Source organism: Eutrema salsugineum, unplaced genomic scaffold (genome assembly GCF_000478725.1).
Source record: "Eutrema salsugineum unplaced genomic scaffold, Eutsalg1_0 scaffold_16, whole genome shotgun sequence".
Taxonomy (NCBI): Eukaryota; Viridiplantae; Streptophyta; class Magnoliopsida; order Brassicales; family Brassicaceae; genus Eutrema; species Eutrema salsugineum.
The window spans coordinates 5,567,069-5,584,034 of NW_006256858.1; the positions used below are offsets into that span (position 1 = coordinate 5,567,069).

The following is a 16,966-nucleotide window of genomic DNA, read 5'->3' on the forward strand; positions in this document are numbered from 1 at the left end:
AAATCATCTCATTGGTGAAGCAAAACCAGTTCCATGGAGTTCCTTCTGAGCACCCAATGAACCATATCGAGCTTTTTGAAGAAATTTGCAGCATATGAGAACAAACCAAGTTCCACCTGACTATTTAAAGTGTAAGTTGTTCCCTTTTTCATTAGCAGATAAAGCTCACCGTTGGTTGAAGTCTTTGCCTGCAGGATCGATTACTAATTGGGAAGAATGTAGAACTGCTTTCTTGAACCACTTCTACACTAAGTCAAGGTCGAACAATTTGAGAACGAAGATCTCAACCTTTCAACAAGGGCCAATGAATCTTTCTATGAAGCTTGGGAACGTTTTAAGGAGTATGAACGTGATTGCCCTCATCATGGATTTCATGGATCAAGCCTGCTGGGCACATTTTACCGAGGTTTGCAACCAAAATACAAACTTTCACTTGATACAGCTAGCAATGGAGATTTTGGGCAAAAGACGATAACCCAAGGAAGAGCCCTCATCGAAAATTTGGCTCAAGCCAATAGCAATGACTGTCCTGAATATGATCGATCGATGAAGCAAGCCGGAACAGACAACAAGGAGATAACCGAGTTGAAGAACATGGTGAGCCAGCTTCTGCAGAGCAACAATCGCCCGATCCATGCTTGTGAAACCAACAATGGCGTAGAAGAGGAAGGACCTAGTGATATCGATCACATTAATCAAGCATTTCAAGAAGAAGATGTGAACTACGTAGGAGCACAGGTGCCATACCAAAATCGCTCCAACAACAACTTCAACAACAACTTCCGGAATGCAAATTACAACAATCTCTCTTACCGCAATCCAAATGTGGAGAACCCTCAAGATCAGTACTACCCACCTCAGCAAAAATCATTCCAAAACAAGTTTCAAGGTGGAAACTTTGGAGGAATAGTACCATATCAACCGCGACAGCCATATAACTACCAAGGTACGGGTTTTAACAATCAATTTGTACAACAGCAGGGAGTCACGACGAACCAGCTAGCTTCACAAATCGGTAGACTTGAACAGTCAATCCAATAGCTCGTTATGACGAACGAAAAAGCATCTAAAGACGTGAACGTGAAAGTGGACTGCATGTACAATGATCTGAATGGTAAGTTTGAATCTTTATCTTCGCACGTAAAGAAGTTAGATGTGCAAGTCGCCCAAACAGTCGACTCTATGAAGAGGCAAAGTGGAGTTCTTCCAGGAAGAGTTGAAGATAACCCTAAGAAGTTTTGCAACGCCATAACAACATTGCCCAAAGAAGAGTCCGGAACCGATGGAAAGAAAGAAGAAACCCCAATCTTTGTACCACTGTACAAGGACATCGATCCCAAGCAGCCACCGTTTAAGGTACCCGAACGACACCGTTTCAAAGGCTTACCAAAGCCGATGATCCGGGACATTTTGTTTTCCAGTGTTTCATTTCAGGAATCAAGTTTACAGACTGCTTGTGCGATTCCGGAGCCAATGTCAATATCATGTCTAAGGCATTTGCCGAAAGATTGGGCATAAAAATCTTAAGGACATCGACAGTTAAGGTTATCTTTGGAGATTCATCTCAAAGAGATACTGAAGGGGCGATTCATGATCTACAAGTTCTAGTGGGAGATAAGATTGTTCCAGCAGATTTCCAAGTCCTGGAGATGGATAAAGCCAAGGAGAGGCCTCTCATTTTCGGGAGGCCATTCCTAGCTACAGTAGGAGCAATAATCGATCACGCAAACCGGCATGCTGTTTTCCTCAATGTGGACATAAAAAGGTACTATCGTACTATCTTAGATCAATTTCCAAGTAAAGGAAACAGGCCAAAAGAGAAAGAAAAGGAGAAGCCGAAAGCCTTTGCAAAGATCAAGATCATCATTCCACCAGACGCAACAGAAACTAGTGAGGATCAAATACAGGAGCTGATCGAAAACACAAAAAGGGTTCTGAACAACATTAAAGTCTGAAAGAAGATTAAAGGTAAGAAGACTTCTCTTCAAGGAGAAGAAGTAAAACCTCCACCAACCGGAAGTGATAAAGGCACATCAAGTGGAGTGCCATTCAATCAGCCTGATTCCTCATGCTTACGTCGAGCTAAACGACTTAAAACAAAAGCGCTTAATGGGAGGCAACCCATTTAGGTACTCGTTCTTTTAATTTTCTTTTCCCTTTTTGAGTTTATGCTTTCTTTTTCTTTTTAAGTATTAGGTATTTTATAAAACAATAAAAAAACACAAAAAAATCAGAAAATTAGAAAAACCAATAAGAAAAAGGTAGGTCTTTAGCTGCTCGGTCCGGCAAAGACGAGAAGATTGGACAATAGGCCGCAGGAGGAAGACCCGCGGTCGCAACAGACCTGACCGCGGCCAAGAGTGCATCGACCGTGGCGCCGGAAATGTGACCGCGGCCGAGCCCTCAGCCACCGCGGTCGCGCGTCTCCTGACCGCGGCCGTTGGTCGTTGAGATGATTCCGCGGATTTCTGCCGCTTCCCGGTGTTGCCTGTGATTCCCGGTTTTGCCTGGTGATTCCCGGTATTTCCCGAAATGTTCCCGGTAAAATCCGAAAAGATCCTTAGTAAGTTTTAAACTTTCCTAATGTGCAAACAAGAAAAGGTAAGTTCCCGTAAACTTAAAAATTTCCAGAAATTTTCCGTTTTTGCTTCAAAAACTCTTTTTAAAGAAAAGAAACAAACTTTTTGGATCAAAACTCTTTCTTCTCTTCTCTTCCAAAAGACTTAGAGATTTAGGAGAAAGAACACATTTTCAATTTTTAAGCTTTTTAAGAGATTTTTGGCTCAAACCTCACTCTTTTTCGAAGCTGATTTCAATTCTGCCATCAATTCTCTCTTTCCAGCAAGGTATGAACCTCAAACTCACCATTCTTACTCGATTTTGAACTTAGGGTTTTCTTTAAAAACCCAGAATCTTGGTCTATTGATGGTGGAAATAGCTTAAGAATGATAGATTATCCATTTAGGTTATCTAAAAATCGATTTTAGCACCTAGCTTTAGAGGAATTGAGATTTTTGAAATTTGGATTCTTCATGCTTCATAAAAATCGAATTTGGAACAGCAAAATTGATGAATTTGATTTAGTCTTGTGTGATTAGTGATTAGTATTGGGTAATCTTTAGAATTCACATGGAAATTGCTCAGAAAAACCGATTTTTAGAAGATTTCTATGTTGAGAACATCAAAAATACGAATTTAGTCATGAATTACTTGATTTCTCTGATTTAATATCAATTTTGTTTGCTAATATTTTAATTAATCTCTTTATACTAGTATTAGTATAACAGATCTTAATGTGTTAAAATTAGCATCCAAAACTCACTTTTTCCAAGAATCATTTCATTTTGCAGAAAATGGATGAAACCAGATCCCGAAGGAGCCGTCGAACTGGTGGCAGCTCCGATGATACTCCCGACGATGCTACTCTAGGAGAGTACATGCTGAACCAAGCCAGACCGAGAAGAAGAAGCTATGTGATGAGATTGCTCCAGCATTCAAGATTCCGATCTGGAGCGCAGAGTTGAGAGACAGGGACGACGCTTTGAGCGCGTTGTCACCTTCTTACAGGAGCAGCACCAGTTCACAGACGACACTTCAGAGGATGAGTGATTGACCAGCACTTCACTACCATCACGGTTCTATCATCATTTTCTTTTCTTTTATCTTATCTTATCTTATTTTGCTTTTATTCACCATCTTCTCACCAACTTTTTCACACTGGGGACAGTGTGATTTAAGTCTGGGGGAGGATGTCTATCCGTACTAATTATTTTCCTGCCTTTGCTTTTAGATTTCAAGTACTTTTTAAATTTTAATATGTAACCTATTCGACATTAAGTATTTTTCAGGAATGTTTGACGTAAAACTATGATGATTTAGACCTGCACACTTCTACACTATGCATGATAGCTCATTTGTGGTTAGCACTAGACTAGGCGGTAGCTAGAGTACTTGCACTACGAACTCCCACCAGAGGACTTCTATTCATGGAGATTCTTTCTAACAGGATATACTAGCTCATTTTATTTGGACTTAATATTGATATCTAATTTTCTCATCATTGATTTTAGGCAGGCATCGACATACACATCTAGGACGTCTTTTACCATCACTTTTACCACTCTTTGTCGTCCTAGATGACCAGTTTATCTTTATCTGGTACCATACCTTAAACCCAAAACCTTTGTTTTCAATCCTCATGCATTCTTTCTTTAGTTTATATCAGCAGATATGTGCAAAAACGTCGGAGAGAAGAGGAGCGACGCAGTTTTCAGTCACTCGCAAAAGAGACTGAATGGAATTGGGAAGGAAGAGTATCAGATACATAATAAAGCTTTACAAGACAGATATTAACTGGTAAATTCGTGCTCTCCAAGACTCTATATCTAAAGGTGTTCCCTTTCCTTAAAAAAAAAAAAAAAAAAAAACGTGAAAAGAGAATGGGAAACAAAAAGCCTAATGAGTCTTAGATTGTCGAAATTTATGGAGCAATGAGCAACCACTATTCGTTTAAGGAGCTATTGTTTTGAAAGATTTACAAAAATCTAAGTCTGGGGGAGTTTGGAGAGAACTTGAGGAAGAAGACCACGAATCTATGTCAAGAAGAAAGTGACTGAAAACTGTGGATACCAACAGCTTCACTCTCTCTTGCGGTTTTGCATAATGTCCTGCATCCTCCAGATCTTCAGGTAACCATTAAACACTTTAAGCCATACCCCCAAATAATCCTTCTTTACACCTACCCTAGATTGCCTTGCCTAGATTTTCTTTGATGAGAACCACCGAGATTTTTAATGAATGTTAAGAGCTAGTTGACTGGAAGTTAGATTTTAGTGCATAGATTTCTGCATGACGGATTAACGGACTAGTTATGCCTGTATTGCTAGTGAGAATTTTCTAGGCTATTCCCGATTGATGCATACTGATTGATATTGGTCTAGAAGTTTGGTCTCTGAAATTTTGTTTAGTTCCTGCGTTTTCAAACCTCTCGCCGAGATTTAGCCTTTGTTTTGTTTGAGGACAAACAAAAGACTAAGTCTGGGGGAGTTGATAACACCGGATTTTGACCATTTTTATAGATCATTTTAATATCTTTTACAGGTGTTTTTACTCCATTTTCAAAGTTTTTCAAAGGATTTCTATGTTTCCGGATTTTAAAAGACTTTTCAGGTAATTTGGGATAAAGATGCACAAAATGGAACAAAAAGACTCTTTTGGATAAATTCAGACCGTTAGAACTCTCATGGAGAGACGAAGACCTTCTCACCGTCTGATCACCCTCAAAATTGGACAACTTATAGAAGAATCAACCAGCTTTCAAATGCACTTGGTTTGGAGACATTCCAACGGTTGGATCTTAAGATATTCCATTAGCCCCGGAGCCACGCGGAGTCGGCCAGCAACTCAAGCGACCGCGGCCAACAGGCTATTTGCCGCGGTTAGAAGCTTCCCGACTGCGGCCAACAAGCCAATTGCCGCGGTCACAACACTCCCGACCGTGGCATTCAACCTCCGACTTAAAGCCCACTTATCTGAAGCCCAAAGTCATTCCCAGCCTCAATTCCAGAACCCTAGAGACCATGGAGTATTGGAGACTATAAATACATGTTATTTAGGTCGTTTTTAGGGAGAGCTTTTCATACTTTACAGAAACCCTTTTCCTTTAGCCATTTTTATGAGATTTTTGTAGAAGATTGTTCAAGTCCGAGTTCTTCAATAGAGAAGCTTTCTTTATCTCTTTTCTTTACTGTTTTTCATTACTTTTATTAAAACCAATGATGATGTCGAACTCAGCCATGTCTGAGTAGATCCCGAGTTGGGCTTAGCGTTCCCGAAAGGGACTCTCATAATCGATTAAGACATCTAGGTTTATAGATCTGGGATTTCGACATGTTCTCTGTTTATTCTTGTTCTTATTGCATGTATGCTTGATTGATCACCTAGTATCTGATCTAGATAGTTAGTGTTGCGAAAGTTTTCATTAAGTATCAGCCCTAGAATGAAACAGACGATTTTTCCGTAGGAGTGGAAACCTACCTGTGGCGAGATCGTGAGTATTGACGAGTCTTGTGCAGCTCTTGCGTTCTCTCCCTTCCAGGGCCAGAGTGGAAACCTACTGGTCAGGGTTGCGAGAAACAGTTGGTTATGATCACGACAGTGACGTAGTCATACCGCCGTACTCTAGCTCTTGAACCCATATATTGTTATCCGTCAATCCCAATCTATCTACACTAATGTTAAAACCGATTATGATCCCTTAGAGTTCCCAAAAGCTCAGCGTTTTTAGCCATAGTTTACAATTCCATCGATTTTTACTTGCTTTCTTAGACCTGCATTTCAATTTCTTAGTTCGTTATTTACTTGCTTTATTTACCTTTCATGCGATATTTTACTTGCCTTATTTTTGTTTAGTTCGATATTTTACTTATTCCATTTGCATTTCATTCGATTTTCTTTACCTGCTTTTTAGGATAGATTTATTTGCTTTCTTTTGTTTTAGTTTAATTCGCCAGAAAAACAACCAACCTTTAAAACCAATTTAGTCTAGACATAAAGTTAAAAACCGAGAAGAATACCAGGCACACAAATCTCTGTGGATTCGATCCCTAAATACTACAACTGATTAGTTGTGCACTTGCGGCTTTCATTTGTTTTGTTAAGGGTAAAACTTGTTCCCTCACGTAGTTGACACGAGCACGCATCAAGGTACTCAACAAAACTAAACCCTCATTTGATTACTTACGTGTCTTTGGGTGTGTTTTTTTTTGTGATGATACCAGGTGAGCAACGGAATAAGCTAAACGCGAAAAGCATCAAATGTATGTTCCTTGGGTATTCCACAACACAGAAGGGCTACAAGTGCTATAACCCTATTAACAGTCGTACGTATGTCTCAAGAGAAGTAAAGTTCCTTGAGGGTCAAGGGTACTATGATAAGAAAGATTGTGAAAGCCTCAAGGATCTATCAAGCTCTCCTTCTGATCGTGCTACAAGTCTAAAGTTTCTCCTGGATCATCTTGGGAATCAAGCTCCTCCCAGACAAGCTCAAACACCTGCTCCAGCACCAGCTCCAACTCCTGCGGATCAAGCAGCAGAAGCAAGTAACCAGGATCTTAACCCGGAAATGCTTACAACAGAGCCAGACTCGCCGAGTATCACTAATCAACCGGAAGCAGGAGAGGCTGATACTCTCGAAGAAGAAGCAACGGTTGAGGAAGAGGTGGTGCAGCCACTAAGAAGGAGCACTAGACTCATCAAAGATCCATCTAATTGGGTAAACACGCGAGTCTATTACAACAGTCAAGCAGTGGCTCACCCGATTCAGGTCGTATGTTCTCTTGCCCTCTTGCCATCAAACCACCAGGCATTTCTTGTGAAGATAGATCAGCATGAGGTTCCAATAAGCTATGAGGAAGCCAAAGATCACAAGGTGTGGGTTGATGCTATCGATGATGAAATCGGAGCTATGACACGGAATCATACATGGGACGAGACTGAATTGCCACCAGGGAAGAGACCAGTGAGCTCCAAGTGGGTATTTACGATCAAGTACAAGAGCAATGGGGATATAGAAAGGTACAAGGCTCGGTTAGTTGCCCGTGGGTTCACTCAAACTCCTGGAGAAGACTTTAAGGAAACGTTTGCCCCAGTTGCTAAACTTCATACCATGAGGGTTGTACTTTCTTTGGCTGTCAACCTCTCATGGGATTTATGGCAGATGGACGTAAAGAATACTTTTCTTCAAGGAGATCTTCAAGAAGAGTTTTATATGACTCCACCACCAGGTCTTTAAGATACGGTTGCACCAGGGAATGTGTTAAAGCTCAGAAAAGCAATCTACGGTCTCAAGCAATCCCCTAGAGCTTGGTATCAAAAGTTAAGCACCACCCTCTTGGCTCATGGCTTTAAAAAGTCTCACTCAAATCACACCTTGTTCACACTAAAGAGGGATCAAGGCCTTGTTGTTGTGCTGGTCTATGTAGATGATCTGATTATCTCTGGTGATGATAAAGAAGGAATTCAGATGACTAAGGCCTTTCTCCATTCAACATTTGATATCAAGGATCTTGGGGAGCTCAAATACTTCTTAGGCATTGAGATATGTCGATCTCCGGAGGGTCTCTTCTTATCTCAGAGGAAGTACACTGTCGATCTTCTTAAGGAAACAGGCAAACTTGGAGCTAAGCCGGCTAAAACGCCTCTTGAGGATGGCTACAAGGTCAGTCGAAAAGGGGAGAAGACAGATGAGCTCTTCAAAGATGTCTCAAGATATAGAAGACTAGTGGGCAAGCTCATTTATCTTACATTAACAAGACCAGATATTTGTTTTGCCGTGAATCAAGTGAGCCAGCATATGCAAGCTTCAACCGTGTATCTTGGAGTATGGTAGAAAGGATTCTCAGATATCTAAAAGGTAGCCTTGGCCAAGGGATTTGGATGGGAAAGAATGATAACACAGAGATTGTGGGGTATTGTGATTCATATTGGGCTGGAGATAGGACAGATCGCAAGTCCACAACCGGTTATTGTACCTTCATTGGTGGGAATCTGGTTACCTGGAAGACTAAGAAGCAAAAAGTGGTTTCATGTTCAAGTGCTGAAGCAGAATATAGAGCAATGAGAAAGCTGACTAGTGAATTGACTTGGCTGAAGGCACTACTCAAGGATTTTGTCATTGAGCAATCGACTCCCATCACAATGCATTGTGATAATCAAGCGGCTATACACATTGCATCAAACTCAGTATTTCATGAGAGGACCAAGTCGATTGAAATCGATTGTCATAAAGTCAGAGAGGCAATTGAAGAAGGAGTCGTTCTCCCATGCTACACCAGGAGTGAAGACCAGCTCACAGATATCTTCACCAAATCCGCAAGTCTCAAAGTTTGCAAACATATCTTTGACATACTAGGGCTTGTGGATCTCACACGCCCTTGATCATGCTTTCTGATCCATGGACATCACACTTTTTTTCCCTTAACAGAGTTTTGTCCCATGAGGTTTTCTCTGTTAAGGTTTTTAATGAGGTGATGCTCATGGGTTGTCAAGCTTATCTCTCTAAGGATTCTAAGCGACTTTTAGTGCTAAGCTTGAGGGGGAGTATTGATCAAGTATGGGCCAATGTGTATTCACACTAGGCCAGAATAAGAGAAGGACCAAGAATAATGTGAGAAGCCCAAGAGAAGCGGTGTAAAAGAGAAGCGTCCGTACAGTGGTCCCCTCTCAAGGTCACGGGTCTGTTTGAGGTCAATATGACCGTTGAAGCTGTCACTCTCATCTCCGAGATCTGAGAAAGCTTGGGGCTATTCCTACACGTGATTCCAAGAGTCTAACCACTTATTTGTCTTCTTCTTTGTAACCTAGACCTAGTTCACTCTTTGTCTCTCTATGAATGTAGTCTGCCGATATTATGGAATACACACTCTTTTTGGAGACTTATTCTCTCAGACTCTTTCTCTCTTTCTCTCTTAATCGTTCATACTTAATCTCTTTATTCCGCATTTATAAATTCCAACATTTAAGATAATTTTTTAAAACATATTTGGAGAGGAGAAAATTTAAGCGCAGCTCTGAGTTCAAGCTATGCAAGTCCATGCTTATGGTCCTCATTTTAAAAAACAATTTTGGCTTTAAAAAGTAACTTTTGGATTAATGGCAAAATTATAAAAATCCTATACTAATAAAAGTTGAAGCTAAATGCCTCTAAAAGTGTCCACATAGAATTAAAAGGAAAAATTCTATTGGTCCACATCAATATTTAAAATTAACAAAGTTTACGAATTTTAATATCATTGCTAACAAAACAAATCTATATTTTTTTAATCTCATTACTAATAAAAGTCGAAGCTAGGTGTCCATATATGATTAAAAAGAACAATTCTATTGGTCTACATTAATATTTAAAATTAAAAAAAGTTTACAAATTTTAATATTATTGCTGCTAAAATAAATATATAAAAACAAGGAAATTATGTATCAAATTTGTATTAGTCCATCACAATATTGAAAATTAAGAAAGTTTCCAAATTCTATTATTATTTTTAAAAATTATCAAAGATAAGGAAATTATTTATAAAATTTAGATTAATAATAAAAACTAAAATAATATTAAAGTAGGAAAATTATATAAATAATTAAGAACAAATTATTTAGTAAAACTTCTTTACATATACACACATATTTAGAAACTCCTACATTAGCATCCAAATTTTTATCACATAACTATTAAAAAAAAAAAATTAATTTTGTTTGTGTGTGTGAAACCATTTCAATTTAATAAAAAAAACAAAAGAATAGAGTTAACTTTCACTAAGGAATGAGTCATTACAACGTAAAAGAACCAACTTGGCTAAATAATATATTAAACTATTAGCTCAAAAAAGAATATGATGAAAGTAGATATAGACAAAGCCACTACAAACCGCTTTAATGTCGAGAAAGAGACCATAATTCTCCAAAGCTTGACCACCATATTTGAGAAGAATGATAAGTTCCAAGCAATCCGAAAAAACATATCAAGTGATTGATACCCAATACATTTGAAAAACAAAACGTTGAGAATAGAAGAAGAAGTTCTCGCATTAAGGCAGAGGAGACCGAGGTATTGGAAAGATCCTATTTTAATTATCGAGAGTTATATAATTGAGAGTGTGTTTAATATATGTCACTGGATAAAATTACAGTTTCTATATGTTCCACGTAAACGAAAAGCATATTTATTCTGTCGGTTTTTTTAGTTATTAATTTGTTTTAATTTTCATTACATAACTATTTTTGTTTTGGTTTCAAAAACTACTTTTCTCTTAGATACGAGAATAAGATTTGTGCTTATTAGTTTGCTTTTTCAATTACAAAACTGAATATCTGTATTAATAAAGTAGTTAAATTTTAAACTATTTTGCTTTTTCTGTATTCCATAGATAACATATATAATGAGAATGAAATTAAATAAAATGGAAAAAGACTTATCTACTTTGATTGGAAGAAGTGAGATATAATCATTAAAAATTATTTAAAGGTTAACATAGATAATATGATACAAGAAAAAAGTTGCCATGAATCTGAAAGCAAGAATTTTAATTATTAGTTTCTTTTTCAATATAGTATAATAAATTAGAAGTTTGTATTGGTTAAATTAGCTAAGAAAATAAAATAATTTTTATATTTATTATTTTTATTATTTTTGTTAATTTTATAGAAAATATATATAACGAAGATGAAATTAAAACGATAAAAAATGATTTTATTAATTAGGAAAACTGATGTATAATTTTTAATTTTTGTATCAATATTATGATTATTAAATAGCATTTGATTACTTTGTTATATTTTTAGTTAGCTTTAATATACAATTTATAAATATTATACCAAATTATAAGATTTCTAAACAAAATATATTATATATTCAAAATAAGACCATGAAACCTCATAAATAAGATATAAGTGTTAAGATTAAAACTGTAATTTTTTATACATATTATTACATTTAATAATATACATATTTTTATCTTAGTAAATATATTTTGATACACGTATATAATTTTTTTTAATTAAAATAATATTTAAAAACATATATATTTGTAGCGTGGATGAAAACCTAGTACCTTACAAAAGGCCATGCGTTCAAAATTTAAAATGGTAAAAAGGTCCAGTTTAAAAGAGGTCATGAGATCGAAACTTTAAATAGTAAACGGCTAAAAAATTATTTCTTTCTTACGGCTTTTTAAGCTCAAAACCGATTATGATTACGCCAAGTCGCAAACACCAGTTTTACTTCGATCTGCTTTAGAATCAAACAGCAGACAAACTTTTTGTTTGTTAAAGAACAGCAGACAAACTTGCTAAAAGTTAACTTCCATGGATGAAGAATGTTTCACATAGTTCAGAATTTTCATTAATAAAAAAAAAAAGTCGCCTGATGGGAAAAAGAAATAAAAAAATGTGCTTTTTATGGCGTCTGAGTTGTCACGTAAAAGAGAGATAATATTGATTCTTCCTGCTACGTACGTTATTTTCTTCCCAAAGTGGAAATAACGAAAGATCTGAAACGAATGGACCCAAAAAATATCTAGGGTGGAGCAAAACCACACATATCAAATAAATATATCTTTCTGGCCAAAATATTTATAGGAAAAGTCTGGAAAACAACACAAAACTTTCGTTATTACTAGAATAACCTACCATATCCATTTTATCCTTGTAACTTTTGTGGAAAAATGTAATCACAATACTGCCATTACTATTTATAAACTACGTCCTCAAAAGTTTAATTTATTTACAAAAAACCCAGCATGCTCAAATACAAAAATCTATCAATGTTTGATGGCAATATATATTTTTTGGGTAGAACCGTAGATTTATTTTTATGGCAATATATATTTCTTGGGTAGAACCGTAAATTTATTTTTGGGTCAACAAATTTGTTTGGGTATCGATAGATTTGTTTGATGGTGTATAGACTTATTTTGGTAGATTTATTCTTAAGTGTTGTCGAGATGTTATAGGTTGATAGATTTTGTAAATTTCGGGTAGATTTGTTTGTAATGACGGTAGATGTGATACGAGTTGGTAAACTTTTTAACTGATGGTTGACTTTTGATTGACTTTTTGGTAGATATTTCACCACATTGGTAGATTTTTCATCTTTGACGGTAGGTTTATTTTGTCTGAGATAGACTTTTGTGTAATAATAGTAGACTTATCATTGGATGGATTTGATTCTCAATAATGGTAGATTTATTTTTAATAATGGTAGATTAATAATATTGTGGTAGATTTAAGATTGTGTTGGTAGATTTAATATTATCTTGGTAGATTTATTTTTCAAACGGTAGAGTTGTTAGTAAAGACGATAGAGTTAATTAACAATAACATATGGTTCCTAGAATTCTAAGTGTAGTATATTTATTTGAAGAGATGGCAGATTTTTTAACATTAGACAGATTTGTACAAAAATTGGTAGATTTATCAATAGTGACGGTAGATTTCTATAAAAATTTGAGAAACACGAAATTGATATACTTATTGTAAATTGGTAGATTTAATTATAAATAGGCAGATATATCTGTTATTTGTAAATTTATCTAAAACTGGTAGATTTGTTATTTATTATTGATGGTAGACTTGTCATTTGTTGAAACTATAGGTTATCAAATGATGATTTTGCCCATCTAAAACCTTTTATTTTTGCAAAAAAAAAACCAGGCACCCATCGTGAAGATGATTATCACCGGTCTAAGTATGAGAAAAATTATTGTTTGGTGGTAGATTTATTGTAATGATGGTAAATTTATTTTGATATATGAATTTTTCAAGTACTAAAATGTCAATAATTGTACTATTACTTTAATCTACATTGAACCATATATTAGGATATTTGGGTATTTGCTAGACAATCGCTTGATCGTGTCTGAAATGGCATATGAGTTTTGTATTTTTTTGTGCTTGTTTGTTTTCTTTCTATGCATTTTAATTTATTTTTTTCATATTACTGGGTTGATTCATATGTTTTTAGTTTATAGCTCACTCATTTTAATTATACATACTAAAAATTATTAAATTACTATTTAAAATAAGAAAACCTATTACCATTTCAAATAAATCTATTAAATTCTAAATTAAATTTACCATCAAGTAAACAAATCTACCACTATTTAAGCAACAAATCTATACATATTTTTTTGATAAACAAAACTCCATTTTCTTGCCGGTAACTTGACTCCCCTTCCAACATATAGCCTATCTTTTGATCCACCGTTCGTCGTCTGTCACCTACTAGAGAAAAAGATAAATACACAAAATTCAAAATAAATTACCATCATTTCAAAAATAAATCTACTATTATATCAAAAATGCATCTACCATCAATATATAGTAAAACTACACAAAAATAAATCTACCATTAATGAAAATTTACAAATAACTCTACCATCATTGAAAGAATTTCGTCGAACAGTTGGTGGACGTATCTCTTAAATCATCATATTAACTAAAAACACAAGCAAATAAGCCAAGGAGAGAAGATCTTGTGGAAGGGCGGAGGAATACATCTGCTGGAAGGCAGTAGATATAGTAAACCTACACAAAAATAAATCTTCCATCATTTGAGAATAAATCTTCCATCATTTGAGAATAAATCTACCACCACCAGGAAATTAAATTTACCATTATGAAAATCTACCAATAATTCTACCATCATTGGTGGAATTTAGTCGAACACTTGGTGGGTGTACCTCTTGAATCATCATATCAACTAAAAATACAAGAAAATAAGCCAAGGAGAGAAGATCTTGTGGAAGGGCGGTGGAATACATCTGCTGGAAAGCAGCGGCGGAATAGATATGGTGGAATGCAACGAAGGATAATTTTTTTAGTAGCAACTTTAGAAGAGGAGGTAAAAGTGGGAAGGAGGTTCTCTACAGTGGAGCATATCTGGTGGAGTAGACAGTGGAATAGTCAGAATCAACGTCGGTTGGAGATACACTCACAAATTGCCATTAATGGAGGAGAGAAGAAGAGAAAGAAGAGAGAGAAAGAAATTGGAAAGAAGAAAAAGAGAGAAGATAAAAAGAGGAGAGAGAGAAAGTGTTGGTGAAGATGAATTTTTTTTCAAAATTAATTATATTTTTGTTAAAAATAAATAAAAATAGCATTTTCGTTATTTAAAATGAAAAAAATGCTGTTATTCAAACTTAGAACAAAGTTATTCTAGTAAAGTGGTTATTTTTGAAGGTTGTTCTAGTAATTAATTCAATATTTATTGTAAACAACTTGATAAACGAAAAGGAAAACTAGTGTGCTAAAAAGCGGTGTAGGTAGTTGTTTAAATGGTATTAAGGTGCTAGACGCTTATGACTGTAGCGATTATATTATCTATCCATAGTATAATATTTTCTCTTTTTCATATTAATATTTTCATCCAATTTTTTTTTTATTAGTTACCTAGTTACATTTTTGTTATGGCTATAAACTTTTATTTTTTGGGTGGAATATAACTAGTGGGCGGCTAATTCACCTATAACAGAACAAAATTAAACATTACATGAGACGTAGAAACGTCAAAGACCATAGAAACCATAGAATAGTAATAGTATTATATGTGATCACAAAAGTAGACAGCGCCACCACAAATCTCTGTCTCACTATCTCCTTCCTTTTCAACCTTGTATATTATTTTCCCTTCTTTTTAATTTTTATATATCCCTCTGTAATCTCTTCTTATAGATACAAACATCTAAACCAAAGAAAAATAAATCCCTATTGAACAAAAAAAAAAAAACCAAAGAAAGATTGTAAAATGAAGAGCACCCATTTGCCTTTTCATTTGCCTGATGAATTCAAGGAACCAATCTCTCCAAGAACATCCTCTCACCAGAAACAAAACAATGAGGTCACGAAGACATGTTTGCCGGTGAGCATCACGAGTCACCGGAATATTCAAGAACAGCCGGAGAAGACGACGGTGTTATCCGGACGTGAGAGGCTGAAGAGACACAGAGAAGAAGTTGCCGGAAAAGTTCCGATACCGGAGAGTTGGGGCAAAGAAGGATTGCTTATGGGTTGGATGGATTTCTCTGCCTTTGACGCTGCTTTTACGTCTAGTCAGATAGTCTCTGCTCGAGCTGCGTTAATTGCAGACGCCGTAGATGATGCCGGAGATAGAGGAAGAAGGCCTCAACGGCTCCGAGTTGAGACCTCTTGTTGATTTTCAATTTCTTAGAGAAATATTTATGCAAATAATACACATCGGAAATGTTGGATGTTTTTAGATATCAATCTTTATATTGAATTTTGGATATTGGACCATTGATACAACCATTCAAAGTTTTCAATTAGTAATTGGATTGATTTATTTAGGGAATTGCCTGTAACAAACATATATTTGGCTACATATTATCATTTATTTAATTTATATTGCAAATTAAGAAATATCATTTGGGAATATGTATTAGTGTGTATGTTTAGTACTTTAGTGTTTACTAAATTATGGATTGTTATATTATCTTTTAACGGGTTGATTTCCCTTTTTGTGGAATGTCATGTATTTATTGATCAGCTTCCTCTCTTGAATAATATACTTGTGTTGGCCAGAATTTTTTTTTTTAAAAAAAAACAATATCCGTTTTTCATAGTTTTCTTCTTTTCTTTTTAGTTTTCTTCTTTTCTTTTTAGTTTTGTTTTTCTAACATGACTTTTTTCGAACGGTTTTAGATTTGTACTTTTCAACGTTCTCATCAAACTCTGTATTATAAGTTTTTTTTTTGTAGCTCTGAATTATTTCTGATATTTTCTAAACACTCACTACTCTGGATATTTTAAACTCTTAATGTTACTACTTTGCTTAGGTTTAATACTAGATGAAAAAAGTTTAAAATGTTCGCGAATGTTTAACCTAACACATTTTCCATGACCTTTTTTAATCGGCATGTACAATAAACGATAACTTATCCTAACAACAAATCGGCTAACCCGATGGTAATTAATTGTGTTATATATCTAAATAATGTTGTTGAAATTGTTCCTTGTTCGTTCGGCTTACCCGATGCTAATTTTACTATGAGTCTATGGCTATGCAATGGGATTTGTGAGAAAATATGTGGCTGAGAGGATTAATATTTATACTCCTAGCTTGAAGTATTCTGTGACCTCTGCGAAGTTATAAAGAAATCAAAGACTCTTCTTTTACCATCATCGAGGACTTGTGTGTTTTGTTGTGGGGATTATACGAAAACTTTGATTGGTGCGGATGAAGAATGTAGTGGGGAGGTGTTTCAGATGAAAAAGGAACGAGGCAGCAATTAGTAGTAGTTGACGAGAACTATGGTATCGTCGTTTTAAGTTCCCTTGATTTGAAAAAAATGGTTGATATAGACATCAGTTTATGATATCTGTTATCGGGTTAAATAAACCATAGATTTTTTTCATGAAAATGATATGAAAATTGCTAGGTTTTTAAATTTGATTTATT

At 35.4% G+C, this 16,966-nt stretch overlaps 1 protein-coding gene, 1 long non-coding RNA gene and 1 other non-coding gene across 3 annotated transcripts; 1 reads left to right on the forward strand and 2 right to left on the reverse strand.

The window, feature by feature from the left end:
- Positions 1 to 265: 265 nt before the first annotated feature.
- LOC112087913 lies at positions 266 to 371 on the reverse strand. Its single transcript, XR_002900319.1, has one exon. It is a non-coding gene; the product is annotated as a small nucleolar RNA R71 (small nucleolar RNA).
- Positions 372 to 13,594: 13,223 nt separating this feature from the next.
- Positions 13,595 to 14,565, reverse strand: LOC112087870. Its single transcript, XR_002900281.1, has 3 exons — positions 14,164 to 14,565; positions 13,928 to 14,076; positions 13,595 to 13,770 (listed from the first exon to the last, which is right to left on the reverse strand). It is a non-coding gene; the product is annotated as an uncharacterized LOC112087870 (long non-coding RNA).
- A 647-nt stretch (positions 14,566 to 15,212) lies between these two features.
- LOC18021263 (protein BIC2) lies at positions 15,213 to 15,908 on the forward strand. The gene has a single exon (XM_006404398.2). The coding sequence runs from the start codon at positions 15,296 to 15,298 to the stop codon at positions 15,701 to 15,703; it is 408 nt and encodes a 135-aa protein (XP_006404461.1). The 5' UTR covers positions 15,213 to 15,295; the 3' UTR covers positions 15,704 to 15,908.
- The last annotated feature ends 1,058 nt before the right edge of the window (positions 15,909 to 16,966 follow it).